The sequence below is a fragment of the Phocoena sinus genome, chromosome 15 (assembly GCF_008692025.1).
Source record: "Phocoena sinus isolate mPhoSin1 chromosome 15, mPhoSin1.pri, whole genome shotgun sequence".
NCBI classification, from domain to species: domain Eukaryota; kingdom Metazoa; phylum Chordata; class Mammalia; order Artiodactyla; family Phocoenidae; genus Phocoena; species Phocoena sinus.
Genome location: NC_045777.1, coordinates 26,450,721 through 26,477,214, shown reverse-complemented (window position 1 = coordinate 26,477,214; position 26,494 = coordinate 26,450,721). Strand labels below are relative to the sequence as shown.

The following is a 26,494-nucleotide window of genomic DNA, read 5'->3' as shown; positions in this document are numbered from 1 at the left end:
CCGCCGGCTAGAGCGGCCGGAGCGGCGCGCGGGCGGCGCGCGGGGGCTGACGGGAGCGGGGCGGACGCTCGCGCCCTTCCTTCCCTCCCCGCCTCCGAGCCGCGGAGCGCCCTGGCTCTGGGGCCGATATGGGAGCCGCCGCGTGGGCATCGTCGCCCCTGCCGCCGCGTGTGTCTCTCCTGCTGCTGCTTCTGCCGTTCCCGGGGCTGCCCGTGGGCTCCTGGGACCCGGCGGGTTACCTGCTCTACTGCCCATGTATGGGTAAGGCCTCCCGAGCCTTCTGTCCAAATGGGGAAACTGAGGCCCAGAGAGGAGAAGCAGTTTCTCTGAGGCGCCCAGAGACGCCTTGACAGGTCCAGGAAAGGACCCCAGCGCGGGGCAGGGCCTGCTCCTCGCCTTTCTGCCCCAGTTGCAAGGGCACCGAGGGGTGTCCAACCTTCCGTTTGGCAGATGAGAAAACTGAGGCCGGGAGAGGTTACAATGTGTCTTGCGCAAGGCCTAAGCCAGCCCCGAGTCCAGTAAATGGAGTTAGTGGGGCAGGACTTGATGTCACTGACCCAACGCTGGCTCTGGGCGATTCTTTCATTCATTCAACACATATTTATAGGGCACCTACCTGGACTGTGAATGCCTTGAAGGCAGAGACCTTGTCCTTCTTGCTCACTCCTGTGTCCCAGCACCTAGCAGAGAGCCTGACACATTGTGGCCTCTCAACAATCTTTGTGGAATGAATGAATGGATGCCATGCTGGGGATAACAGAAAGAGTCAGACAGGGACCTTGCACCTGAGGCATTCACAGGCTGAGGAAATAGCCACAGGCCGGGAAATGGGAAAGGACCTTCTAGGAAGAGTGAAGAACCACAAGTAACTCGTATCCAAGGTGGGAGGCAGAGGAGGGGAACTGAATATGGCAGAGGGGTAGTGAAAGGATCCCAGTGAGTGAGGCATTGGAGTTACCCCTTCACATGCAGATGGGAGGAAATAGAAGTAGAAGGTCACTCCTGGCTGATGGAACAGCAAGAGCAAAGGCATGGGGTGGGGATGGGAAGTGTAGAGCATGTTTGGGAAACAGCGAAGAACCTGGAGTGGCTGAGGCAGAAGAGGCAGGGCCTGAAGGGCCTTGACTGTCAGACCCAGGAGTCCAGACTTGATCCCATGCTGCCAGCTCCCCTGGCTCTCATTGGTGTCCTGGCCCTCCACACTCCTGGCTCTGCATCCTTTCTGAGCCTTGCATGCCCCAAGCCCTCGACGCCATAGTCCTCACTTCACCTGCAATATACCATCCAGGGCGCTTTGGGAACCAGGCTGATCATTTCTTGGGCTCCCTGGCATTTGCAAAGCTGTTGAACCGCACCCTGGCTGTACCTCCTTGGATTGAGTACCAGCATCACAGGCCTCCTTTCACCAATGTGAGTACCTCCTGCTGTTGACCCTTGTCCACCTTTCCCTAATCCTGCTCACCTCTGCTTGACCCCAAGTCTTTCTGTAGGCTTTACCTCCCACCCCTCTGAGTTTGCCCTACCTCCCCCCACCCCGCCCCCCACCAGAACTGTCTTCCCTGGCTAACTGGCTAACATTTATCCAGCACCTGTTGTCTGCCAGGCACTGTTTCTGAGCACTGCATCAGGATTAGCTCTTTTCCTTCTCATCACATCCCTATGAGGAAATGGGTTTAGAGAGGTTAGGTAACTTACCCGCACTCACACAGCTTGTGAGTAGTAGACTGGAATTCAAGCCCATGTCTCTCTGACTCCTGAGCCTGTGACCTGAACCTCCAGACTCCCATTTCCAGCCTTGTTTGGTCCCACCCGTTGGTCAGAGGTGATGGTTGCTATTATCAGTTCTGAAGGAGAAACAGAGGCACAAGTTGGTTAATAACATGTCCAGGGCCACAAACCGGAGCAGTCTGGCTCCAGCACTGCCTCTCACCTCATCAAGGGGTCCCTTAGCATGGGAAGCCCAGCATCATGTAATTTCTTGCATGTTCTTTATGTCTTCCACCAGTCCTGTGTCTGTCATTGTTCACAATGTAACTCCAGGGGCCTGGCAGTAGGAACTGAATTAATATTTAGTGAATTGACTTTGAAAGTTTTTAATAAACTTCAAAAAAATTATGTTTAGTATGTACAAAACACTGTACTTTATTCTTACAGCCTAAAACGTAGGTTTTATTTTTTCCTGCACATGCCTGTATTTAGAAAGTTTAAAAGCCAGAGTACCTGAGATCATAGCCTGGCTTGGCCACTTACTAGCCGTATAGCCTGGGCAGGGTACTTGACCTCTTTGTGCCTCAGTTTCCTCATCTTTAAAACAGGCTGGTAATGTTGTTGCTACCTCCCTCAGTGAGTTAGTGATTGTGGAATGCCTCCCTCTTAGGATCAGCTGAAGCCATCAATTGAAAGTGCTTAGGACGCAGGGAGTCCTTAGTAACCGGGAGCTGTTGATGCTCTGACTTTTTGTACTCACTGTTATAGTTTAGACCTGGCCCGTTGGTCTCCCTCTGGTTTGCTTGCCTTCTCTCACCTTGCCTTCTCAGCTAGGAGTCTTTCAGAGTCTCCACTTCTTGCTTTCTACGGGTTACTCAACCTACCCCAGTTGGGCTCCCCTTCCCCACTGAGACTGTTCTCACAGAGGCCACTAAGGACCTCAGAATTGCCAAATCCAGGAGTCATTTCTCAGTCTTTATCTCAACTGACCTCCCGGTGGCACCTGGCCCCACGTGCCTCTCTCCTTCTTGAACTTCCTACTCCCCTGGCTTCCAAGACACAGCCTGTTCCTGCTTCAGCCCAACCTATCCACATTTTCCTCTTTGTGCTGCATCAGGGGCTCCTCTCTCCCCACCCACTGTTTAAATGTTGGTGCGTCTCCTCTTTCTGTTTGCTTATTAGCTGTGTGACTTCAGATGAGTTACCTAGATTCTGTCCACCTGGGTTTCTTCATAAATAGACTGGAGATGGTTGTATTCCTACCTCTTACAATTAGATGAATAAGTCCATGAAACATCATGAGTACAGCACCTGGCGCTAACCCAGCACTCAGTAAATATTAGTTGCTTTTATAACCATTATTTGCTTTGCTATAAGTTTCTGTTGACTCTTGGGCTTTCACTTTTCTCCACGTACCTCCCAAATTTACCTATGGCCCAGACTCTCCTCTGACCACAGGCCTCGTGTTTCTAACTCCTCCGCCTTTGGGTCTATTTGGATGACCCACAGATAATCTGAAGTTCACAAAGCCAGAACTTTCCCCTCAAACCTGTGTAACCACCTATATTTCCAGCCTTAGTTTATGTCACCTCCATTCACCTGAGCCAGGAACCCAGAAGTCATCCTAAATGCTTCCTTTACTCTATACTTCACCTCCCTTTACATTTTTTAACCTGTCCATGCTTCCCCATCTCTCAGACTTGTGGAGATGCTCAAAAATGCATGTTGAAACCAAACAAAGCATACAAAACAAAACAAAAATACATGTTGAATGAACACTTGAACAAGTAAAAGGACCATTGCAGTAGCCTCCTAATTCCTCTCCTTCCTCTTATCTTACCATCAGTACCTTCTTTCTTCTGCCGCCAGAGTGATCTTTCAAGGAAGCAGATCTCACGTTATTTCTGCTTAAAATCCTTCAGCAAGACCTTGTTGCTAATAATTAAGGGTCTCGAAGTCTGTTCATTGGAACATCAATGGCTCGTGCAGGAATGGTGCAGTGGTTAAGTCAGTTTGGGAAATTGTGTTCTCAATTCCTCATTCCCCCCAAATTTGGAGATTCAAAATGCATGTTAGCATATTAAAGGCCCTGAGAAGTTCTGTCATAAAGAAACCTGCTTAACATAGCATTTCCCAGGCCTGTTTATTTCTGGAGCCTTTTTATTGCAGAACCCTTTACCCACCTGAACTAGTGGAACATGCTTGGGAACTCTGACCTATAGGATAAAGTCTAAATTTTATTTCATGGTGTTCAAAGAAATTTTCTTAAATCTAGAAAAATACAGAGATTACTATAATCACCGTCCATGTATCTACCACTAGAAATGATAATCATTAATATTTTCTCATCTTTGCTTCATGTTTTCTTTTTGTTAATAAAAGAAATAAAAGTTTATAGATAAAGTCGTTAAAAGATTGTGTGTCTTGGCTCGAGGCTACTTCTAGTCCCTCCCCCACCCCCAGAGGCACCCACTATCATGGATTTAGTGTCTTGGTATGACTCCTTCCAAGTTTTTTCCTGTACTACTTCCATTGTGGCACTGAGCATCCTTTTATCCATCTCTTGGTACGAAGGGCAGGATTCTCTAAGGCAAATACCTGGAGGTAGAGGGCACCTTTAAAATTCTGTTAGATGCTTGTAAGGGGTTACACTCCAAAGTAGTTGTTCCAAAATGTATACTTCTACTATCAGCCGTATCTTTTCCAGTAATTAGAGTTAAGCTTTTAAATTTTTGCTGGTCTCACAGGTAAGAAGTGGTGCCTTGTTGTCATTGTAATTTTCTTTTTCCTAATTCTCGTGAGCTTGCACATCTTTTGAGTGTGTTGGCTATTTGGGTTCCCTTTGCTGTGAGTTGCTCACTCCTATCCTTTGCCCATGTTTTCTCTTGCATCATTTGTCTTTTTTCTTATAAATCAGTAGGCATTTTTGGATATGAGGTGTATTACTGTTTGTTCTTTAGTTTGCAGATGTCTTCTCCCAGCCTCCGTTCTGACTGTGGTATCTTTTATCAAAAGTTGTTCATTGACATGTAGTCCAAGCTGTCTGGGTCTTAGAGTATATGGTTTTAATGAATGTCTCTGAAACAGCCACTAGGATACTGAGGAGGGGCCCTCGCCCCCTCCTTTTCCTCACTTTTCCTGTAGCTCCATGTGTCCTACCAGAAGTACTTCAAGCTGGAGCCCCTCCAGGCCTACCATCGGGTCATCAGCCTGGAGGACTTCATGGAAAAGCTGGCACCTACTCACTGGCCCCCTGAGAAGCGGGTGGCATACTGCTTTGAGGTGGCAGCCCAGCGAAGCCCTGATAAGAAGACATGCCCCATGAAGGTGGGTCCTGTGGGTCTGGGGGATCCTTTCTGCCTGTTCCAGGTCCTCTAGGCCCCTGAGACACTGTGCGATAGCAGTGTGTGGGAGAAGGCACCAGAAGGGCCTAGAATAGAAAGATGGAGATTTAAGTCCCATTTCTGGCATTTGTCAGCAGTGTCACTTTGGGCAGAGGACTTTGCTTCTTCTGAGCCTTTACTTCTGCCTACAAAGTAAAGACACCAGTTCCTGCTGTGTCTTGCTCATAAAGTATCAGTGAGGGCCAGGTGTAAGAGTGCTTGTAAACTGTAAAGTGCCACATCAGTAATAATCACTAATACTCACATAGCACTTACTACACACCAGTACCATGTTAAGAGCTTTCCACATATTATCCCACTTAATCCTTAAACTGTTCCATGAGGAAAGTACTATTAATACCCCATTTTATAGAGAGGACACTGAATGCAACAAAGAGAGGTTTAATATTTTGCCCAAAATCATAATAGCAAATAAGTTGTGGTAATATGGCTCCATTGTCCACCCTCCTAACTTGTATTTCTTGCCTCTCAGCACATAAATGAAAAGCTGTTATATTTATCAGTAGAAGGTTGTAAATTTCTGGCACTTTTGGAATAAGACAGTCCCCAACATGTGTTTCAGTGCTTATGCTACAGTCTGAGGAGGGTGGTTGGAGGAGCTGTGAAATTTGAGAAGGGAGACCTTGCTTACAGCCCCAACATTGCCCTCACTTACTCTGTGAGCTTGAGCAAGTGTCTTGTCTGGGTCCTGGTTTCCGTCTTGAAAATAAGGGCATTGGATTAGCCGGGTCTTGAAGGTCTCTTGGAGCTCGTAGTCCATGGTCCTAAATCCAAGGTTGACTTGCTCCCCAGACCCCCACCAGAGCTGCAGGGTCAGCGGCATATGGCACACGAGCAGGAAAGACTCCTTCAGATATTGTGGTGAACGTTGCCTGCTGAAAACCAGACTGGAGGCCGAGCTGCCCTCCTCAGCACCCAGCCCAGAAATTACGACGTGATATTCCTACTGGCCCATCCTGTGAGAGTATTTCAGCCTGAGTCAAATCACCCAGGGTTCCCCCATCCACAGCCCCTTGGCCCCATCCCCAACTGGCCTTCCCTCCTGCTCAGTAAGCCTTTTCCCACTCTCTTTCTCTAGGAAGGAAACCCCTTTGGCCCATTTTGGGATCAGTTTCATGTGAGTTTCAACAGGTCTGAGCTTTTTGCAGGCATTTCCTTCAGCGCCTCCTACAAAGACCAGTGGATCCAGAGGTATGTGGAGGGGGCAGCATTGCTGGGATTAGGGGAGAGGTGGGGGGCCCACGGGCATTCAGCACCTTCCTGGCCCTCTTCCCCTCTACCACACCCTGATGTATGAGACCAAAGGTGCGGCTGTTGTGTCTGTTGAACTTGGGATCCTATGTGATCTGTTCCCATCTCAATGCCTGACACGGTGGGACGTTGACCTGCCACAAGGTTGAGCAAGAGTTTATCAGCCAATAAAGGATGTCATAAAAAGAATATTGTGCAGTCACATGAGTCTCAATTTCCTCCTCTAGGCGTGAGAATCACTCCCCTGTTACCTTCCTCTTCACAAGGTGAAAATTGGAAGCTGCTTCTAGAGAAAAACAGCTTCAGGTGCAGACGGAGAAATGATGTCATCCTGATAGTAATTGGATGTGCTTTATTAATTGTGCTCCAGTAAGCCCTATTAAAGAACAAAAACTAGGTTAGCAGGGCATAGGCACAGGCTGTGAAATATTTATAGAGCATCCGTCACGTATGAGACGTAGTGCTCAAAGGCCAGAGGTGATGCATAAAAATGAGGAAGACCCAGTCTCAGCCTTCAGCGGGCTACAGTCTAGATATAATGATGACACTAACATAGTACATTTGCCCCTGATGCTGTAGTGTGGCAAGAAAGAGCATGGGCTTAGATGTCAGACCTGGGTTAGAAACCATGAGGGGCTTATGAATTCTTGTGAGGTCCCAGCGCTTGGCATTTAGTTAGCCAAAGATAGACTGATGCAGAGGAACGAGCACAGGCTCAGGATAAGACAGCCCTGAGCTCTGACCCAGCCCTACCTCTTTCTCAGATGACCCTGAGTGAGCCACTCCAGCTGTCTGGCCTGAGTTTCCTCCTTGGTTTAATGGAAGGAGCACTATGGTATCTGCCTCCAAGTGTATAAATCACATGGCACATAGTAGAGGGCCAGTCACTGTTACCTGTTACTATTATTCACATGCTTTATTTTATTTAAGTCTTTGAGAAATTTCATGAAATGGGTATTATGATCAATTTCCATTTGACAGGTGAAGAAACTGAGCTCAGTAAGGCTAAATAACTTGCCCAAGGTAATGCAGCTATTGACTGGGCAGCAGGGGTCTGTGTGTAAGGCTTTCATAGGTAATAAGAACTAATACTTATTTAGTGCTTACTTGTGCCAGTTGCTGTTCTAAATCTTCACTACCTAAGTCTTCTAAGGTAATAGCTCATTTAATGTTTCCATGAGTCTGGGGGACAAGTGTTACTGTCATCTCTGCTTTACAGGTAAGGAAATTGAGACAGAGAGAAGTGAAGTCACTTCCCTAAGGTCATGCAGCTTGAAGTGGCAGAGCTGGGATTTGAATCCAGGCAGCCTGACTCCAGAGCACCCATTCTTCATCAATGTAGAGAAAAGAGCTGCGCCTTTAATAGCTGCCAATTCCTATTTGGGACTTGCCTTCAGAGCTAGTTCATGAGCTACTGAGGATACTCAGTCCTGGCAGAGTCTAATCCCCCTCATTGTTGATCCCAGATAGGGAATTGTTGACTCCCATTTGATCACCTGCTTGGTTCTCCCCATTCAACTCTGAATGACCCAGAGCTATTGCCAGACGGCAGACCTGTCCTCAAAGGATGGAGATTTGCCTCTAAAATGCCAGGGGGAAAAAAAAAAAACATGATACCAGCTCTAAAAGCAGCTCTAAGAGCAAATTCCAAAAAGCACACAGTCCTGGTTGGAAGAGAAGGGACAAGGCTGCATGGATGCATCAGTCAGACGATGTTGCTGAAACACGTGTTCATGGCTGCATGGTCTTGCTTCAGATCATTGAGTCGTGGGAATTGTGTAAGGGCTTGGGGAAGCTTGTGCCTCACAACCAAATTTTTGGGAAAGGAAGACTAGTGGGGAAGATGAGGTCCCTGGAGGCAGTTGGAGAGAGCTAGGACCACCTGGGCAGCTGCCTTCCTTCCACACACATGTAAGAAGCACCGCCTGAGTGTCAAGCACTGGTGTGGATGCTGGGGAGACAGGCAAGAATAAAGCAGATAAGGCCCCTGCCCTGATGGAGCTGAGTCTAACAGGGGAGACAGTGAATACATTTTTACGTAAGATAGTCCCAGAAGACATAGTGCTGTGAGGGACATAAGCAGGTGATGTGTGATTGGCAGGCAAAGACCTTGTCTTTGTCAGCTTGGACTGCTATAACAAAATACCACAGACTAGGGGGCTTAAACAACAGACATTTGTTTCTCATGCTTTTGGAGGCTGGGATGTCCGAGATCACAGTACCAGCGTGGTCAGGTCCTAGTAAGGACTCCTTGACTTGCAGTTGCTGCTCTTACTGTATCCTCACATGTTGGAGAGAGAGCAAGCTCTCTGGTCTCTTATAAGGGCACTAATCTCATCACGAGGGCTCTACCCTCATGACCGTCTAAATGTAACTGCCCCCAAAAGGCCCACTTCCTAATACTATCATATTGGGAGTTGGGGCTTCAACATATGAATTGGTGGTGGGGCGGGGGCGGGGGCACAAACATTCAGTCCATAACGGATCTGAAGGATGAGGAGCCAGCCGTGCCAAGAGCTGGAGGGAAAGGTAGTTCTTCATGGTGGGAACATTGCAAGCTCTGAGGCAGGACAAGCTTGGTGTGGTCAAGGGGCAGAAAGGCCAGAGTGGCTGGCGTGGAGCGTTTCGGGAGGAGAAGGGTAGGGTGTTCCCATCGTCCGTCACAGTGTAATAAACCACTGTAACACTCAGTAGCTCAGGAACAATTGAGAACGATTGCTCAGAGTTCTGTGGGTCGACTGGGCTTAGCAGGGCAGGTCTTTGATTTGGTTTTTGTTTTTCCATTTTCTTTATGGAATCCCAGCTGTACAAAGTTCCAATCCATGTTAAACATCTAATTTCTTAAGATGAATACTCTTTGGAATACCCACCACATTTGGTGTTTTTTTTTTTTTTTTTTAATAAGAAAATTAAACTTACTTACACTCCCATCACCCCTCCAGAAAAGCATTAGAATTTTGATATGTATACTTCCACCCTCCAAAATGGGTGTATTTTTATGTACATATACAATGTATACCTATACATATTAACTTAAAATGAAATTATTACATATAGTTCGTAATTGAGTAACTATCTTTTCTGAGGAGTAATTTATCAGGTTAGTAAATAAATATCATTGGCAAGATCAGTTCTAAACATGTAAAAACATGAGATTTCAAAAAATGGTTAACTGGTGTGTATATGTGTATTCCACTCCATGCCAGTGGAGTGTATTGGGTAGGGTATGTGTGTGGGATGTCCATTCATCTGTTGATGGACACTTGGGTTAGCTGGGCACTTCTTGCTTGTGGTCTCACATGGCTACAGTCAGCTGTCGGCTGGGACTGGAGCCATCTGAAGGCTCAACTGGGCTGCATGTCCAAGAGGGCTCACTCATGGCTGGCAGGTGGTACTGGCTGTCATCTGGGAGCTCACCTGAGGCAGTCGGCTGGCATGTATACTCTTGACCTCTCCGTGTGGCTTGGATTTTGGACAACGTGGCAGCTGGATTCTGAGAGGGTGCATCCAGGGAGTGCGTGCTCCAAGAGACAGAAGGTGGAAGCTGCTGGCCCCCTAAAGCTTGGGCCTGGCATCCGGGACACTGTTACCTCTGCCAAATGCTATTGGGAGGGGACATAGAGCCCACCCAATGGGAGGAGACTTGAATTAACCTGCCATATAGAACAGGAGATTGGAGAAGTGGGCAGGGGTCAGACTGTGCAGGGCTTTGTAGGCCCTGGTGAAGCAGTCTGATAAGAATCCTGTGAGTGTTTGCAGGAGTGAGTTTTGAGAGTTTAAGTATTTTAAACATTTTCTTAAAGAGTGGACACTTTCTTGCTGTAGAAAATTGTCCTTTGGGGGCAGGGGCATGGGTGTAGGGAGAATGGCATTAGAAAGGGTCAGCCGCTTCCCTGGCTCACTGTGTAACTGCAGATTGCTTCCCTTCTCTGGCCACAGTGCTCTATCTATAAAATGAAGGGATTGAGCAAGATCAGTCACTTTCAAACTGTTCTTTGAGTTTTAGAGTTCTGGAGAAGCGCTGTGTGCTGTGGGGACAGCAACGGGGGCCAAGTTGGAACTGCTTGGTTCCCCTCCCCCACTGCCTTTAACCAGTAACCCTCTTGTATATCAGCTAGAAGTGCTGGTGGCCACAGGTCCGGGTGCACCAGGTTTAACTTAGCTACATGTAACAGAAATCCCCAAATAACAGCAGACTAGCAAGATAAAAGTTCATTGTTTTCTTAAGTAAAAGGATTGGGCCGTGCAACCCAGGGCTGCATGGCAGCTCCCTTGTGTCTAGGAGTTAGGCTCCCATCTCTGCTCAGCCATCCCAGTACTGGCTTTTTATTTTTTTTGGCTACACTGCACGGCATGCGGGATCTTAGTTCCCCAACCAGGGATCGAACCCCTGCCCCCTGCAGTGGAAGCGTGGAATCCTAACCACTGGACCACCAAGGAATTCCCCCAGTACTGGCTTTTATCCTTAGTGTCACCTCATGGGCCAAGATGACTCATGAAGCCCCAGGTAGCTGGAAGGACAAAAGGGGCAGAAGAAGGGCACATCCTCACCTTTTTAAGGAGCCTTCCTTATAGCTTGCTTACATCAGCTCATTGGCCAGTACTTAGACATGTGGCCATACGTAGCTACAAGAAGTACTGAGAAATGTCTTTTTTGGGGCTTCTGTGTGTCCAGCTGAAAACTGGCTTCTAGAAAAGAGGATAAGAGTTATTTCTCCCCACTAAGTGATTTCCCGCTGAGGATCTTTCCAGCTCTGCTGATTCTGAGTCTGTGAATACCCTGATGGAGACTTAATTGAGCAGACATTTATTATTTATTGCACATTTACTGTTGGAAGGCTGTGAGCCATTCTCTTGGTATGAAGGCAACAGGTGTTTGAGCACGTGGCTTATCGTCCTCCCAGGCTGCAGCCTCCTTGGGAGGACATAAACAGGTGACATGTAACTGGCAGGGCGGAGACCTGCAGGATGAGAAGAAGCCAGGCATGCAGAGAGCTGCAGGGAAAGGTAGTTCCTCATGTCAGGGACATTGAGAACTAGACTCTGACTCTTTCATGTCCCTGCACCCTCTGCACTCAGCATAGTATCCATCCACTGGTGTATCCTGGGCTCACATGTGGGTGCTGTGCATGGAGAAACCCCAGCTTGGTAGGGGGATCTCAGTAGTGTCAGTGTGGTGGTGAAGAACCCCAGAGGTTCACTGCACCCAGCAGCAGGAAAGTGTGCCTTCTTCAGCTGAACAGTGACCAGGCTAAGGGCCTGACTTAGGGTCAACCATCAGGGTTGTGAACAGATGGACCTGGTCAAGCTTTCTTCCCAAACAAGACCCTTATTCCCCACTTTCTTTCCAAACAACACTCTCCTCCCTCATTGGGAGCAAATGAGCACGTCAGTCTTGGCCTCTTGCTGCTTGTCACGGCAGAGCTGATGTTGCACTGGGACAGCTATATGTGCTGATCCAGATCCATGTGGAGGGGCTGCATATTCCAGATTTGGAATTCACCAAAGGTCAACAGCAGGTACTTTCTAAGAGGTCAAGGAGGGAACAGATTCTGATTTTATCCTAATGTTCCAGCCCCCTGGGAGATCACAGCTTTGAAACCCTTTAAGGTGGCCTATGAAAGTCTCTTAGCTGAGGTCCTAGCCCATAGTAGGTACTCAGTTACTATTCACTTCTTCCTCTGACCCCTGACATCCTGATCTGGTCTTTCTGGTGAGATCCCTGAATTCTCATTCATTCACTGACATATTTATTGTACCTACTATGTGTTGAGGCCTGTGTCTAGGCTGGGAATCAGAAGAATAAGTCACAGAATCGGCTTTTGAGGTGCTTATTGACTGGGTGGGGGAGCTGGGAGTGAGGTATAGTAGTTAAGAGCAAAGGTTCTGGAGGAGATTGCCTGGATTCACATCCCTGCTCCGCCAGTTCCTAGCTGTGTGACCGGGAGCATGCTACTTAACCTTTCTGTGTCTCAATTTCCTCATCTGTGAAGTGAGACTAACGGTAGTACTTACCTCACGGGGCTCTTAAGAGGATCAAGTGAGTTAATGTACACAAAGTAATTGGAACATTGCCTGTCACATGTATGTACATGTAAAGTCTGACAAGACGAGGGTTAGATAGAGCCAAGCTGTCCATGAACACTTGCTGTGGCTTAGTTGGCACAGGCCTTGCACCAGTGTGTGTGGGAATCATGGTGAACAAGAGTGCCTGGGGCCTACCCTCATGGCAGTGGACAGGGAGGGTGGTTATTGAGCACATCAGCGTGCAGAAGGCAGCAAAGGAGAAGTGGTACAGAGCCCTCTCCTAGGAGCTGAGGCTTGGGAGCGGCAACTGGTCTTGGAACTTTGGAAGGTGTTTGTGGAGCGAGGTGTTTGGTTGGGTGTGAAGAAAGAGTGGCATGTCCATTGCAGCGCTGTTGTATGGGGAAAGATCGGAAACAGCCTCACTGACCAGCAGGGGGGACTAGATAGGTAAACTGCAGTTTATTCATGCAGATGGAAACCTTCAAGAGACACTAACACGATCACGTGACCCACACCATCAACATGGCCAAATCTCTAAAACAGAGTTGACTTTTTTAAAATACATTTATTTCATTTTTTATTTTTGGCTGCATTGGATCTTCGTTGCTGCGCGCAGGCTTTCTCTAGTTGTGGCAGGTGGGGGCTACTCTTCGTCGTGGTGCGCAGGCTTCTCACTGCAGTGGCTTCTCTTTGTTGCGGAGCACAGGGTCTAGGCATGCAATCTTCAGTAGTTGTGGCACACAGGCTCAGTAGTTGTGGCTCGCGGGCTCTAGAGTGCAGGCTCAGTAGTTGTGGTGCACGGGCTTAGTTGCTCTGCGGCATGTGGAATCTTCCCAGACCAGGGATCGGACTTCTGTCGGCAGATTCTTAACCACTGCGCTACCAGGGAAGTCCCTGAGTTGAATTTTTTAAAAGTTGAAATAGGTTACATGCAATATGGTGATGATGATGGTGGTGATGGTGAGAGAATTTTCTGAGAGCTTTCTACATGCCAAGCACTGTTCTAAATGCTATGCTTATATTAATCCATTTGATCTCAACAGCCCTGTGAAGTGGGAACTGTTATCAGCTCTATTATACAGATAAGGAAACTGAGGCACAGAATGGTTAAGTCACCTGCCCTAGTTAGTAAGTGGCATAGTCAACATTAGAGCACGGTCATCTGGCTCGACCATCCATGCTTTTACCATTGCACTGTGTAAAGAGCACACAGAATAATACCCTTTAATAGAAATAGTAAGGTGTAATCATGCATGAAACCACAGTATCTTCTGGAAAGATGAGGAAGTGGAAAAGAGATCATAGGATAGAGCTTTTATTCAGGTGTATATTTTTTAAAATCTGAAACAAAGTAAAGTGTTAATATTTGCTAATTTGGGTCACAGCTCTGTGGACTGTTAAATTATTTTCAGTATTATCCTGTATGCTCTGAAATTTTAAATAATTTTTTTTTTTTTTTTTTTTATGCGTTACGTGGGCCTCTCACTGTTGTGGCCTCTCCCGTTGCGGAGGACAGGCTCCGGACGCGCAGGCTCAGCGGCCATGGCTCACGGGCCCAGCCGCTCCGCGGCATGTGGGATCTTCCCAGACCGGGGCACGAACCCGTGTCCCCTGCATCGGCAGGCGGACTCTCAACCACTGCGCCACCAGGGAAGCCCTTAAATAAATTTTTATTGAAATTTTTATTGAGATAACTGTAGGTTCACAAGCACTTGTAAGAATTAATACGGAGAGATCCCATGTACCCTTTACCCAGTTTCCCCCAATGTTAACATTTTGCAAAGCTATAGCACAGTATCACAACCAGGATATTGACATTGGTACAGTCCATCCATCTTATTCAAATTTCCCCAGTGTTACTTGTACTCACTTCTGTGTGTGTGTATACTTAGTTCTATTCAATTTTATCACGTGTGTATGTTCGTGTATCCATCACCACAGTTAAGATATCAAACAGTTCTAACATCACAAAGGTCCTTGTGTGGCCAGTTTATAACCACACCCACCTCCCTACACACACACACACACACACACACACACACACACACCCTAGCCCCTGGCAATAAACGAAATCATACAGTATGTGACCTTTTGAGGCAGACTTTTTTCACTCAGCATAATTCCCTTGAGATCCATCCCAGTTGTTCCCTGTATCAGTAGCTGGTTCCTTCTTACTGCAATAGTGCTCTGTGGCATAGATGTACTGCAGTTTGTTTAACCAGTCACTTTTTGACTATTATGAAAAAAGCTGCTGTGAACATTCGCATACCGGTTCACGTGTGAATATAGGTTTCCATTTCTCTGGGATAAATGCCCAAGAGTACAGTTGCTGGGTCATATCGTCATTGCACGTCTAGTTTTATAAGAAGCTGCCAAACTTTTCCAGAGTGCCTGTACCTATTTCATGATTTCAGGAAAAGGATTTTGGCTGGCATAGGGAAGGCGTACCAGGTAGAGGGGAGAAGTCTGCAGAGATCTGTACTTTGAAAGTGCATTGCAAGCTTATGGAAGAGCGGGGCATTTCATGTTGCTGGAATATAGTCTGGGCTTAGCTAATGAGGGAACACAGGTTTGCTCCTCACTCGATTCAGTCAACAGATCTTTACTGAGCGCTTCCATTACTGTTCTAGGGGCGCAGAGATACTGACTTCTGAAGCCTGAGTCCAGCAGACTTTTCTGGACTCAGGGGTAAAATAATTACAAGGTGCATTGTGAACAAGGGGGAGGGAGAGCCTTCGGCAGGGTATGTGGGGGGCATCTACAGACCTCTAGTGTTTTCCATGAGAGCAAGGACCATGCCTGTCTCATTCTCCCCTGGCCCCCAGCACATAGTAGGCAATCCATAGATAATGTGTTAAATGTTGAGTGAGTGGTCTCATCCAGCGTACACATTCCCTGGGAGTGTGACCTGTCAGCAGCTGCACTTCCCGATCCCACTGTGTGGGTAATATGGCAAAGACTCCGTCTAGACACCCCAACCTGGAGTGAATTACCGCACCACAGATTGGAAGCCAGCATGACATACAAAAGGTTGGAGTGCTCTACTGTAAATTTTAATTGTTAAACAATCAAAGAGAGTTGTAAATTCCGTGTGGCGGGACGGTATTGCATACTGTGCCTCTTGCCGCTGCCAAGGTCTCTTATCAGCCCGTTGGGGTTTCACAACCTCCTGTGCTTCTTGCAGGTTGCAGGGGCCCCTCCGCAGGGTCTCTGGGGCATGGTGCAATGCCGTCTTTTCTCCCATGGGGGTGGCGGCTGGACTCGCTGTGCGCTCTCTGTCTGACTTCTTCTCCTTCTGTCTCATGCCTAGATTTTCTCCAGAGGAACATCCAGTGCTTGCCCTGCCAGGGGCCCCGGCCCAGTTCCCTGTCTTGGAGGAGCATAGGCCGCTCCAAAAGTACATGGTGTGGTCAGATGAGATGGTGAGGACAGGGGAGGCCCAGATCCGTGCCCACCTCATCCGACCCTATGTGGGCATCCACCTGCGCATTGGCTCCGACTGGGTAACTTCCCCCTTCCTCTCGTGGCCGGGATGGACACATCTCCGAGCAGGGCCCATGCCTATGGGGGTTGGACACTGAACCCACTGCACCACGTCCTAGCCAGGGTAGAGAGGTCTCAGTTGGCCGAGTTCACGGGACTGTGCCCCACGATCCCACTGCAGACACGTCAGAAATGTAGCTCCAGCGCACTTGCTTGACGGTTTCCATTTTAACAGTTGCCATTTTTATCCTCATTTCACAGATGGATAAACTGAGGTATCAAGCTAGGCTCTGGGTCAGACAGCAAGCCAGCAAGAGCCCCATAGCCCACAGTCCTCTGTCCCAGTTCAGTGTTTAGCCAGTAGACTCCTTGTTGAAAAACAAGCTCTGGAGGTTGGGTGGGGCTCCCAAGAAATGAAGATGTCATCCTCCAAGTTTGGCAGCTGCTTAAATGTGCAGAAAACTCATCAGCTTATCCTCCCTGTGGAAATAACTGGAGTAATGTAGACAATCTCCTTAGTTTACAGAAGAAGATACATATGTATGTATGTGAGAAATACTCATCGTTGAAAACTTGAAAAATACTGAAAAGTATAGAAAGTAGATCACAATTCATTCAGTGTCAATTGAGGAAGCAATCACACATTTACCCACTAGATTCCCTTCCTGCCCCCCTTCCTGCCCCCTTCCACAAAGTAAAGGAGCCAGGCCCAGAGTATTTTGTGAGTGGTTTCAGATAGTTCCCATTTATGCTTCCCTAGAACATAAGAAGATATAAGATGCTTTCTTGTTTTATAAAGCTAGCGTAATGCTAATACCAAACTCAGATAAGGTCAACTCTGGAAAGTACAGCCCATTCTCATAAAGAACATAGATGCCCAGATCCTAAGTAAAATATTACCAACTAAAATCCAGTAGCATATTAAAGAACACAAACAAGTAAAATTTATCCCAGGAATGCAGGGAAATTCACTATATTAACACCCAAAGAAGAAAAATCATATAATCATCTCAATGGAGGCCAAGAAAGCACTCGATAAAAAGTCAACAGTCATTTATGATTTAAAAAAGAAGAAAAACAACTCTTAACCAACCAGGAATACAAGGGACCCACCTTACCTTGATAAAGGCTATCTCTCCGAAACCCACAGCAAACACGTACTTCTTGGGAGCTATCAGAAGTGTTCCCACTGAAGTCAGAAATCAGACAAGGCTGCCCTTCGTCACCACCACAGTTCAGAATTCTGCTGGAAGTCCCAGATAGTGCAGTTATACCAAGAAAAAAAATTGTGAAAAGCCAATATCCCACTACCCAGAAATAACCACCGTTAACTGTTTTGAAGCATTTCCCTCTTCCCTCAATGCTTTAAAAAAAAAAAATAGTTGCGCTCCTCCTGTATTGCCTGCCTTTTTCCCCTTCCCGGCTCTTGCTTCTGGGGTTGCGGGCGGTGACCGTCTTTAGCTCTGTCCCCACCCGCCCCACAGAAGAATGCGTGCGCCATGCTGAAGGACGGGACCGCCGGCGCCCACTTTATGGCCTCCCCGCAGTGCGTGGGCTACAGCCGCCACACCACCGCCCCGCTCACCATGACCATGTGCCTCCCCGACCTGAAGGAAATCAGGCGCACCCTGAAGCTCTGGGTGACAGCACTGAACGCCCAGTCGGTCTACATTGCCACTGACTCTGAGAGTTATGTACCCGAGATCCAGCAGCTCTTCAAAGGGAAGGTACACATGGGGCGTGGGCCTGGTGGGAGGGCAGCAGGAAGGGAATCAGAGGAAGCACCAGGGTGGTCTGCCCGCTCCCACCTCATGCTTCACGTCCTCCCACCACCAGGCTTTTACTTGAACATCAGGTTCCCTTCCAGTTCCTACCCTTCTTTAAACCCCAGCTCAGACACCTCCGCAGGTGCTCCGCAGATTTCCCTCCACTCCTGTCGCTAATGGATCCCTACTGGGAGCTGTAACAGCACTTTATCACATCTCCTCCTGAGACACCTTCTAGACTGTGAGACTAGTGTAGAAACAGGTCTTATTTCTTCCCAGTTGTGACTCCTTGAAGGCAGGATCCAAGGTGGACTCACTGTTCTACTCCTTAGGGTGTAGCCTGTTGCTTTGACCTCCTCCAGGTCTGAGACCCCGCCTTGCCATTTCAGTGTCTAGGACAGTGCCTGACACGTGGTAGACACTTGGTAAATGTTTGGTGAATAAGGCCATAAAGAGTGGGCCCTTGGTAGGGGTCCAGTGCAGCAGAGGGATTAAGAGCATGGACTCTGGAGCCAGAGGACTTGGGCTCTACTCACTGTGCAGCCTTACACAAGTTACTTTACCTCTCTGTGCTTCTGTTTCCTCGTCAATAAAAGGGGACTGAGAGTTGTGCCTACATCTCATAGTGTAATTGTGAAGATCAAATAAAAAGAAATTAAAACAGGTCCAGTAAAAAATAAGTGCTGAATAAAGTTAGCTGTCACTGATAGTAGAAGTAGGTGGTTGATGAATACAAGGAAGGCTCTTTTGTGCTTAGTAAATGATTAAAGAGGTGGTGAATAGTAGGTGTTCAGTATATGAGTAAATAATAGAACAGGCTTGTTACTGTATGAGCGAAGAATAGATAATAAGTTAAGTAGGTATCGATAAAATGACGGAGTTAATAGTGAACATTCAATAAGACTTTTGAGTGAATGAAGGCCCTAAATGCTTGTGCAGACCTTAAAAGACAGACATCCGCTTTCTAGCAGTGGGTGCCCTTGGCTTATGTCAAGGGGCTCCCTTTCTCTCTTTTACCGGCTTGTAGAGGAAGTGCCGAGTCAGAGCATTCTGGTCCCCACCCACCCGCTTTATAGAAGAATATCAGAGCCGGGAGACCTTGGAGTGCCTCTAACCCAAGCCCTGTGTTTTATAACTGAGAAAACCAAAGTCCCATGAAGGAATAGAATTTACCCAGGAGGTCTCGGGGCTCATTTTAGTGGGCATGACACAGAGCGGGTAAGTTTCAGGGCGTGGGTGGAATTGTTCAGGGGATTTTGGCCATGGTTAAGCTGCTATTATTTTTATGCTGCAATCCAAATAGCAAGATGATGATTTTTGTTACATCAGAAATCTCTGTGTGACAGCAAAGCACTTTCAGCCCCAACTCTGCCCACACCCCCATTTGGAGAGTCCCAGGGAGTTTTTTTGTGAGTTTCTAGAGTTGGTATGTTTGTTATACCTTGAGCTTCTTGCCATTTTCTATTTCCTTTTCCTGTGCCACTGTTTTTGCCCTTTTCCACCACTCAGCCCCCTTCTCCGTAGGCTCAGCCCACCCTTCCTCTTGAACTAAGCCTTGCTCATCTGTTAAGCTGGGCAAGTGCTGAGCCGGTGATACTGATAAATAAGATGTGGTGCTGCCTTCCAGGGCTCACAGTCTAAACTCAGGAAAAGAGATTTGCAAAGAAATATAAGATACGCCACAAGAGAGGGCCAGGCTTGGGTGTGGAGGCTCATTCACTCACTTGTCCAGTCAACAGATGCATACTGAGGCAGACCCCAGCCAGCAGCGACAAGCAAACTGACGTGGCCCCAGCCCCAGTCAGGTGCAGGAAACAGACGTTAACCAGAGAATCACTAAGGAGTGAAAGCTACAAACTGAGATGTGTACTACAAAGTAAAAGAACGTGGTTCTGTGAGAGTGTAGAGCAGAGGAGCCTGGACTAGATGGGGGAGCCAGGGAGGGCTTCCCCAAGGAGGTGTGACTTGAGCTGCAGGGTGAGAGTTAAGTAGGAGTTAACCGAGCAAAGAGACAAGCACTCCAGACAGAAGAGCATGTGCAAAGGTCCTGAGGTGGAAGGGAGACTGGTATAGTGGCTGGAGCTCAAGGTGGAGAGGCAGCTGAACAGGCCTTATAGGCCACATTCAAGATTTGTCATCTTTATCTGAAGAGCAGTAGGACACCAGTTAAGGGTGCTCAGCTTGGGGTAGAGGGAGGAGTAGGCGGGTAGGGGAATCTGAAAAAGTTTCCTTTGGCTACTTTCATTTGGTGAATAGACCTGGGGGAGAAAAGATTATGGTGACTGGCCAGGGAGTAGTAATCCATCAAGAGAAGGGTTCACCTTTGGGGAATATCTCGGGGATAGATTGGACAGGACTTAAGTCTTGGGAGGCATCCAGGCAGCAGAACCAAGTGGGTGGGGTGCGCTTTGGTCAGATCATGGTTTGGTGGGAGAAGCCAAGCCCCTCAGGTGACCTTGAGCTGAACCTTAAGAGTATGGTCAGGACTGTGATGGATGGGAAGAGGCGTTCCCGACAGAGGGAACCAGCAAGCAAAGGCAGAGTGTGAATGAGTGGTGTGTCTGCAGCTGAGGGGCTAAGGCAGCTGCTGGGCAGCACTTCCCTCAGGTGCCCCGACCCTGCATTTTAATCATCTGTGCGCTTCCTTGTCTGTCTGTGACTTCAGCACAGGGAAAGAAGGTGGCAGGTGGCTGCAGGCCTTGGCTGAGCTGGCCACTTAGGCCTGCACCCTGGCTAAAACACCCTGCCCTTCCTCCTGCAGGTGAACGTGGTGAGTCTGAAGCCTGAGGTGGCGCAGATCGACCTGTACATCCTCGGCCAAGCTGACCACTTTATTGGCAACTGTGTCTCCTCCTTCACTGCCTTCGTGAAGCGGGAACGGGACCTCCAGGGGAGGCAGTCCTCCTTCTTCGGCATGGACAGTCCCCCTCAGCTGCGGGATGAGTTCTGATCCTACCTGGAGCATACCGCCTGTCTGAGTTGTTCCCTCCAGCCAGGCCTGGCAGCCAGAGGTGCTCCCAGGATTGATCCCCAAGGATCAGAGAACAGAAAAAAGTACCAGGGACTTCCTGGAGGAGTAGGAAGACAGTCCATCTCCCAGGGCACGGGACTTCCAAGCTTCTAGTGGCCAGACCATCTCCCTTTCTCATGTGCTCCCTGCTGCTTCTCCTGGGAATTTCTCACACCAGCAAAGCAGTCCAGCACCTGTCTTTTGGTCTGCCCTGCTCTGAGCAGCCTGGGATGCTGAACTGTATTAGGGGAGATTTTTTTATAGAGAGATTTTTATAGTTTTGATACAAGGCCATGACTCCCCTAGAACTCTCCCTCATTTTAAAAAATCAGTGAAGTTCATTAACATAGGTACCTGAAGTGACCTTAACAGAATGTGGATAAGGCCAGGGGTGGGTGGGTGTATTGACCGCTTTTCCAGATGACCCCCAAGGTGGCCCTCAGACTCATCCCCACTGCCTGGCCGGAGCCATTGTCAGCCCCCCTTTCCTAGGCCATTGCCAGGCTTTGGGGCACAAACACTCTTCTCCATTGTACACACTATGCAAATAGAAGTTATCAATCACAGTGCTGTCAGTACCCCGAAGACGGCTAAGTGCTGTTCCCACAGCGCATTCCCGGCAAGGAGCACCTGCCGTCAAGCCAGACCATCATGGTATTGCTCTCAAAGTCTCTTGGTAGTTGGTGGCCTGCCACAAACCTGGCACCGTCAGGGTTTCATAACACCTCACCAGGGCCAGGACTTGCTGGCCTGGCAGGATCCTTCTGAAGTCTCCTCTTCTGATCTCATGTCCCAAGCGGCCTGGTTGTAGAATTTTGCCATTAAGCTGCTACCCAAGGCCTGTCCTCCCAGCCTTCCTCCTGCAGCTGGAGCCCTCAGACTATATTCTCACAAGGGAGTGTTCACTAAGCCTCTGACCAGATCAAAGATGCTCAGTTCCCAGGAGCCATTGGATTCCCAGGTTTTTTTGCCCATCTCATCCAGTATAATCTCAGCCAAGCCCATGAGGCTTAAGGTGTTAACAGTCTTAAGTTTCTTTGTCTCTCAGATGCTGTAGTTGTAAAAATTCATGACTCCTGAGAGTCTGATTTTTTGGCCTTGTGGTTCTAAAATTCATGTCTAACACCTGCCGATCACTTCCCCGCCATCTGACCTCCCTCAGAAGGCCACAGTCAATCCTGGTAAGGTAGAGGAGATTGATGAGAGCCAGGCCCAGAGCTCCATGCAGCGGTGTCCCTTGGGTAACCTTTGGGAAGAGATGCTTTGTTTTCATGGCAGACTGAATCAGAGGCTGCAGGGCAACAAGGATCTCAAACACCAAAGGTGGCATTCGCTGCTTAGAGCTGCCGCCCAACTCTTGGCAGGAGAAACTGTACAGAAAGGACATTTGAATTTTCCCTCTGGGGGAAATGTTTTAAATCCTGGGTGGACTCTGAGAGATGGTTTATCTGTTCAGACTTGTTCACGAGCCTCACTGTGGGACATGGGAACCCCTGCCTCCATCCGGCGGTTGGGGGCGTGTGGCTTTCTGCCTGACGTCATTTGCTGCCCCACACTAGGCACACACCTTAGAGTCTGGGGCTCTAATGGGCCGGCCAAATCCTCGTGTCTCTGGAGGTGAGGGTGCTGGAGTTGCAGTCAGATTCAGTGTGTTTTGTAGGCGAGTACTTTATTCCTTTGACCCAGTTTCCTCACCTATAAAATGGTGATAAAACTGACGGGGTTGTTGAACAGCCCCAATCACATAAAGCATGTATAAGAGCCCGTTGTGAACGTGAAACAGACAAAGGCAAATACATGGCTGTTGATAATTTGACTGCCTCTCGTTGCATGCCTCCTTTGCGCCAGGCACTGCTTGCTAAGTGCTTTGTGGACATTCTCTGGTTTAGCCCCCACCTCAGCCCTGGGAAGTAGGAACTTCTGGGCAGGGCAGAATTTGTTTTTTTTTTTAAATTATTTTTGGCTGCGTTGGGTCTTCGTTGCTGCATGTGGGCTTTCTCTAGTTGCGGCGAGTGGGGGCTACTCTTCATTGCGGTGTGCAGGCTTCTAATTGCGGTGGCTTCTCTTGTTGAAGAGCACAGGCTCTAGGTGCACGGGCTTCAGTAGTTGCAGCACGGGCTCAGTAGTTGCAGCGAGTGGGCTCTAGGGTGCGTGGGCTTCAATAGTTGTGGCGCATGGGCTTAGTTGCTTTGCGGCATGTGGGATCTTCCCGGAGCAGGGATCGAACCCGTGTCCCCTGCATTGGCAGGCGGATTCTTAACCACCGAGCCACCAGGGAAGTCCCACAGGGCAGAATTAATGCTCAGAAGATTCTCAGTTTCCCCATGACCACACAGCCAGTAGTGGTCAGCCCGGATTTGACCTCCAAAAGTCAGTGCTGTTAGCCAGCATGCTCTGCTCCTCCAGTTCACAGGATACACTTTATGCTGTGTGCTGTGGAGGCTTTGGATGGAGAAATGGTCAGCCACCTTTATCCCCATTGGGCTGCAGCCGTGGGTCTGCCACTGCCAGGAGCTTTCAGGGAGGGGGGATCACCCAAGAAACAGAAAGCCCACATGAAGCTTACAGTTCTCTTGGGTGGTTGCTTAATTCAACATGCTTTCATTCAGCAGGTGTTTATTGACCCACTGTGTGCCAGGCTCTGTGGGATTCAGCAGAGGATCAGACATAAAGTCTTTGTACTCAAGGAATTTGCATTCTAATAAAGTAGAAGACATAATAAGCAAATGTACTGTGGGAGGTGTTAGTTAAGTGCTCTAAAGAAAAATAAAGGGCGTGGTGGGTGCAGATGGGGAGTAGTCCTGGTTTAGATGAGCTCAGGAAGGCCTCTCTGAAGAGCTACTATGGAGGGCGGAGGGGCGCACTCATCCAGAGATCTGGAGGCAGTGCTTTCCCGGCAGAGGAAACGGCATGTGCAAAGGTCCTGAAGCTGGAGTGAGCGTTTGAAAACTAGCAAGGAGGTCAGTGTGGCTGGAGTGGCAGAAGCGAGGCAGGGAACAGAGTAGATGAGAGCAGGTGACGTGACCCATCCTACAGCCTGGAGGGCAGTGTAAGGTCAAGACTTGGCTTTTATTTGGAGAGATATGGGAAGCCTTGTTGGGTCTGAACAGAGGAGGGTCATGGTCTGATTTACTTTTTTTTTTTTAAGTTTTGGTTATTTTTTTTTCGTTTGGCTGCATTGGGTCTTCGTTGCTGCACGCGGGCTTTCTCTAGTTGCGGCGAGCGGGAGCTGCTCTTCATTGCAGTGCGCGGGCTTCTCGTTGCAGAGCACGGGCTCTAGGCACGCGGGCTTCAGTAGTTGTGGTGCCAGGGCTCAGTAGTTGTGGCTCGCAGGCTCTAGAGCACAGGCTCAGTAGTCATGGCACATGGGCTTAGTTGCTACGCGGCATGTGGGATCTTCCCCAAGCAGGGCTCAAACCTGCGTTCCCTGCATTGTCAGGCGGATTGTTAACCACCTCGCCACCAGGGAAACCCTGATTTACATTTTTGAAGGGCCTCTCTGGCTGCCACATGGAGAAGAGATGGGAAGGAGGAAGGGTAGCAGCAGGGAGACCAATGTGGGGCTGTCACAAGGATGCAGGCGAGAGAGACGATGGGGCTTAGGCAAAGGTTATTGTCTTGAAGGTGGTGGGAAGTGGTCAGATGCTGCATGTATAAAATCATTTAAAAATTTCAGTCTTTTTTAAAGATATAAGTCTTTGCATAGTTTTAATCATGCAGTATTTACAACTTAATGTCCTGGTTTTCACTTAATAGTATATCATGTTTTCCATGTTGGTACATGGCCTGAATAAATGTTTTTAATGATATAAAATTCCATTGAGGGGTGTCCCATAGCTTATTGTTGTCCTATTATGAGAACTTACTATGTTCCCAATTTTTCACTGCTATTATTTGGAAAATATTTTTATTTGTCTTTTTCTATATCTAAAATTTTCATTAAGATAAATTCCCAGAAGTGGATTTGTTAGATCAAGACTTAAAAATAAAAACTTTTTTTTGGAAAAGATTCAAATATACATAAAAATTGTGAGTAATAAAATGAACTCTCAGTTTCAACAATCCTCAACGTTTCACCAGCCTTGTTTCATTTACTGTCTCATTCCCAAATCCATGTGCTGGAGACTTTTCAAGCAGAGGAAACGGCATGTGCAAAGGTCCTGAAGCTGAAGGTCCAGATTTCAAGAAAATCTGAATGTTTCAAAGGAAGAGCCTATAGGGTTTGCTGACACACTGAAGTGGGGTTAGGAGAGAAGAGGGAAGTCCAGAATGCTCTGAGGTTTAGGGCCAAAGCAATGGGGAGGAGGAGCTGTCCCTGATTTGCAGAGTGACCTCGATGCGGGTCACTCACCTCTCCACCTCACCTGTGAGTTCCAGGTGTTAATAATGGTGGTCTCTGGAGGCTCCTTGGAGTGCTGGTTGATATATCAGATTCCGGGCACCCACCCAGGTCTGAGGAATCAGTGTCTGGTGTGCAGTGCCCAAGAATCTGCGTCTTAAGCACCTACAAGTGATTGTGACGCCCAGTAGCCCAAGACCTACTTAAACTGTGGTCCTTGGACCAGCAACATCGACATCATCTGGGGCAACTTGCTAGAAATGCAGGCTCCTAGGCCCCACCCCAGACCTGCTGAATCAGAATCTCTGCGGATGCAGCCCAGGAATCTTTTAACAAGCTCTCCAGCAGCTAAAGTTTGAGCACCACTGATAACAAGGTTGTGGGGATGGCGCACTGTGGTCAGCCAGCAAGCACTTATGCAGGGCCTTCACTGAGGTGCCTCTCTGGCACTCCTCGAAGTTTCCACCGAGCGTGGTCAGCGGCGTGGCTGTGCAAGGTGCCCAGTAGTGCTCAGTTTGTGTTGTAACATTGACTTTTTTCTCTTTTTTGTGCACTGGGGGAAATATACAGCTAGATAGTCAAGCCCTTCAGTTAATGGATCTCATTGTTTTAGGATGGGGCCAAACTTACATAAGCAAAATGATGGGAATTACGTTTTTTAAAAATTAAGTAACTACCAGTAGAGGTGGGTTGTGGATGAGGCAGAAATGGAGAAACTGGTGTTCAAAGGAACCAAAGCTGGGAAAATGCTGTCCTTATAGATCCTCCAAAAGTATGGAAGGGAGTGGACAGGAAGGGGGCAAGGAAGGTGAGATGGGATAGAGGACGGAAGAAAGCTGAGCTCTCATGTCCACATTCTGTTCACTTCAAGGAAGCTTAATGGTAATAATAGCAATAATAATAATCTCTCCCTGGCCTGAAAATAAAGATCCTTTGCTTCAATTTTCTCTTTATCCTTAGTGAGGTTGACAGAAAAAACCCATAGCCTGAAGGCAAATCCTGCTCTCTGGATTATGTTGTCAGGAGTAATTCAAATTCTTACTCGAAACCTGGTTTATTTCAGGATTGGGAACTTTCCCTTGAAATAACATCTTTTTTTTTTTTTTTTTTTTTTTTTGCGGTACGCGGGCCTCTCACTGTTGGGGCCTCTCCCGCTGTGGAGCACGGGCTCCGGACGCGCAGGCTCAGCGGCCATGGCTCACGGGCCCAGCCACTCCGCGGCATGTGGGATCCTCCCAGACCGGGGCATGAACCCGTGTCCCCTGCATCGGCAGGTGGACTCTCAACCACTGCGCCACCAGGGAAGCCCCTGAAATAACATCTTTAAGGATGAGGTTTGGTTTGTTTTTACAGCTAATCCTTTATGGATCATCAGCCCAGAATGCCAAGCCCAGTCAGGTAAAGAGTGGGAAGGGAAGGAACAAAAGGCATTTCCCAGAAACTACCTCCTTTCCCACAAGCAGTGACTCAGCAAAATGGGGACTGATGCCCACCCAAGGGGCAGAGG

The 26,494-nt window shown here is 48.2% G+C and overlaps 1 protein-coding gene across 3 annotated transcripts; it reads left to right on the top strand.

Moving 5' to 3' along the window:
• Positions 1 to 51: 51 nt before the first annotated feature.
• POFUT1 (protein O-fucosyltransferase 1) lies at positions 52 to 24,712 on the top strand. Of its 3 annotated transcripts, XM_032605542.1 has the most exons (7): positions 52 to 261; positions 1,289 to 1,410; positions 4,852 to 5,034; positions 6,190 to 6,302; positions 15,700 to 15,892; positions 17,357 to 17,599; positions 20,400 to 24,712. In XM_032605542.1, the coding sequence occupies exons 1-7, from the start codon at positions 129 to 131 to the stop codon at positions 20,586 to 20,588; spliced, it is 1,176 nt and encodes a 391-aa protein (XP_032461433.1). In that variant the 5' UTR covers positions 52 to 128; the 3' UTR covers positions 20,589 to 24,712. The 3 variants fall into 3 exon arrangements, with proteins under 3 accessions (XP_032461433.1, XP_032461435.1, XP_032461434.1); XM_032605544.1 differs by lacking the exons at positions 17,357 to 17,599; positions 20,400 to 24,712 and adding an exon at positions 16,392 to 16,992 and having other exon boundaries at positions 67 to 261; XM_032605543.1 differs by lacking the exons at positions 17,357 to 17,599; positions 20,400 to 24,712 and adding an exon at positions 16,134 to 16,992 and having other exon boundaries at positions 67 to 261.
• Positions 24,713 to 26,494: the final 1,782 nt, after the last annotated feature.

Excerpts from the sequence above, each read along its gene's own strand:
- POFUT1 (XM_032605542.1), top strand. The coding sequence starts at position 129 with ATGGGAGCCGCCGCGTGGGCATCGTCGCCCCTGCCGCCGCGTGTGTCT. Across the intron at positions 262-1,288 it reads GCTCTACTGCCCATGTATGG|GGCGCTTTGGGAACCAGGCT; the intron begins GTAAGGCCTCCC and ends TATACCATCCAG. Across the intron at positions 17,600-20,399 it reads AGCAGCTCTTCAAAGGGAAG|GTGAACGTGGTGAGTCTGAA; the intron begins GTACACATGGGG and ends TTCCTCCTGCAG.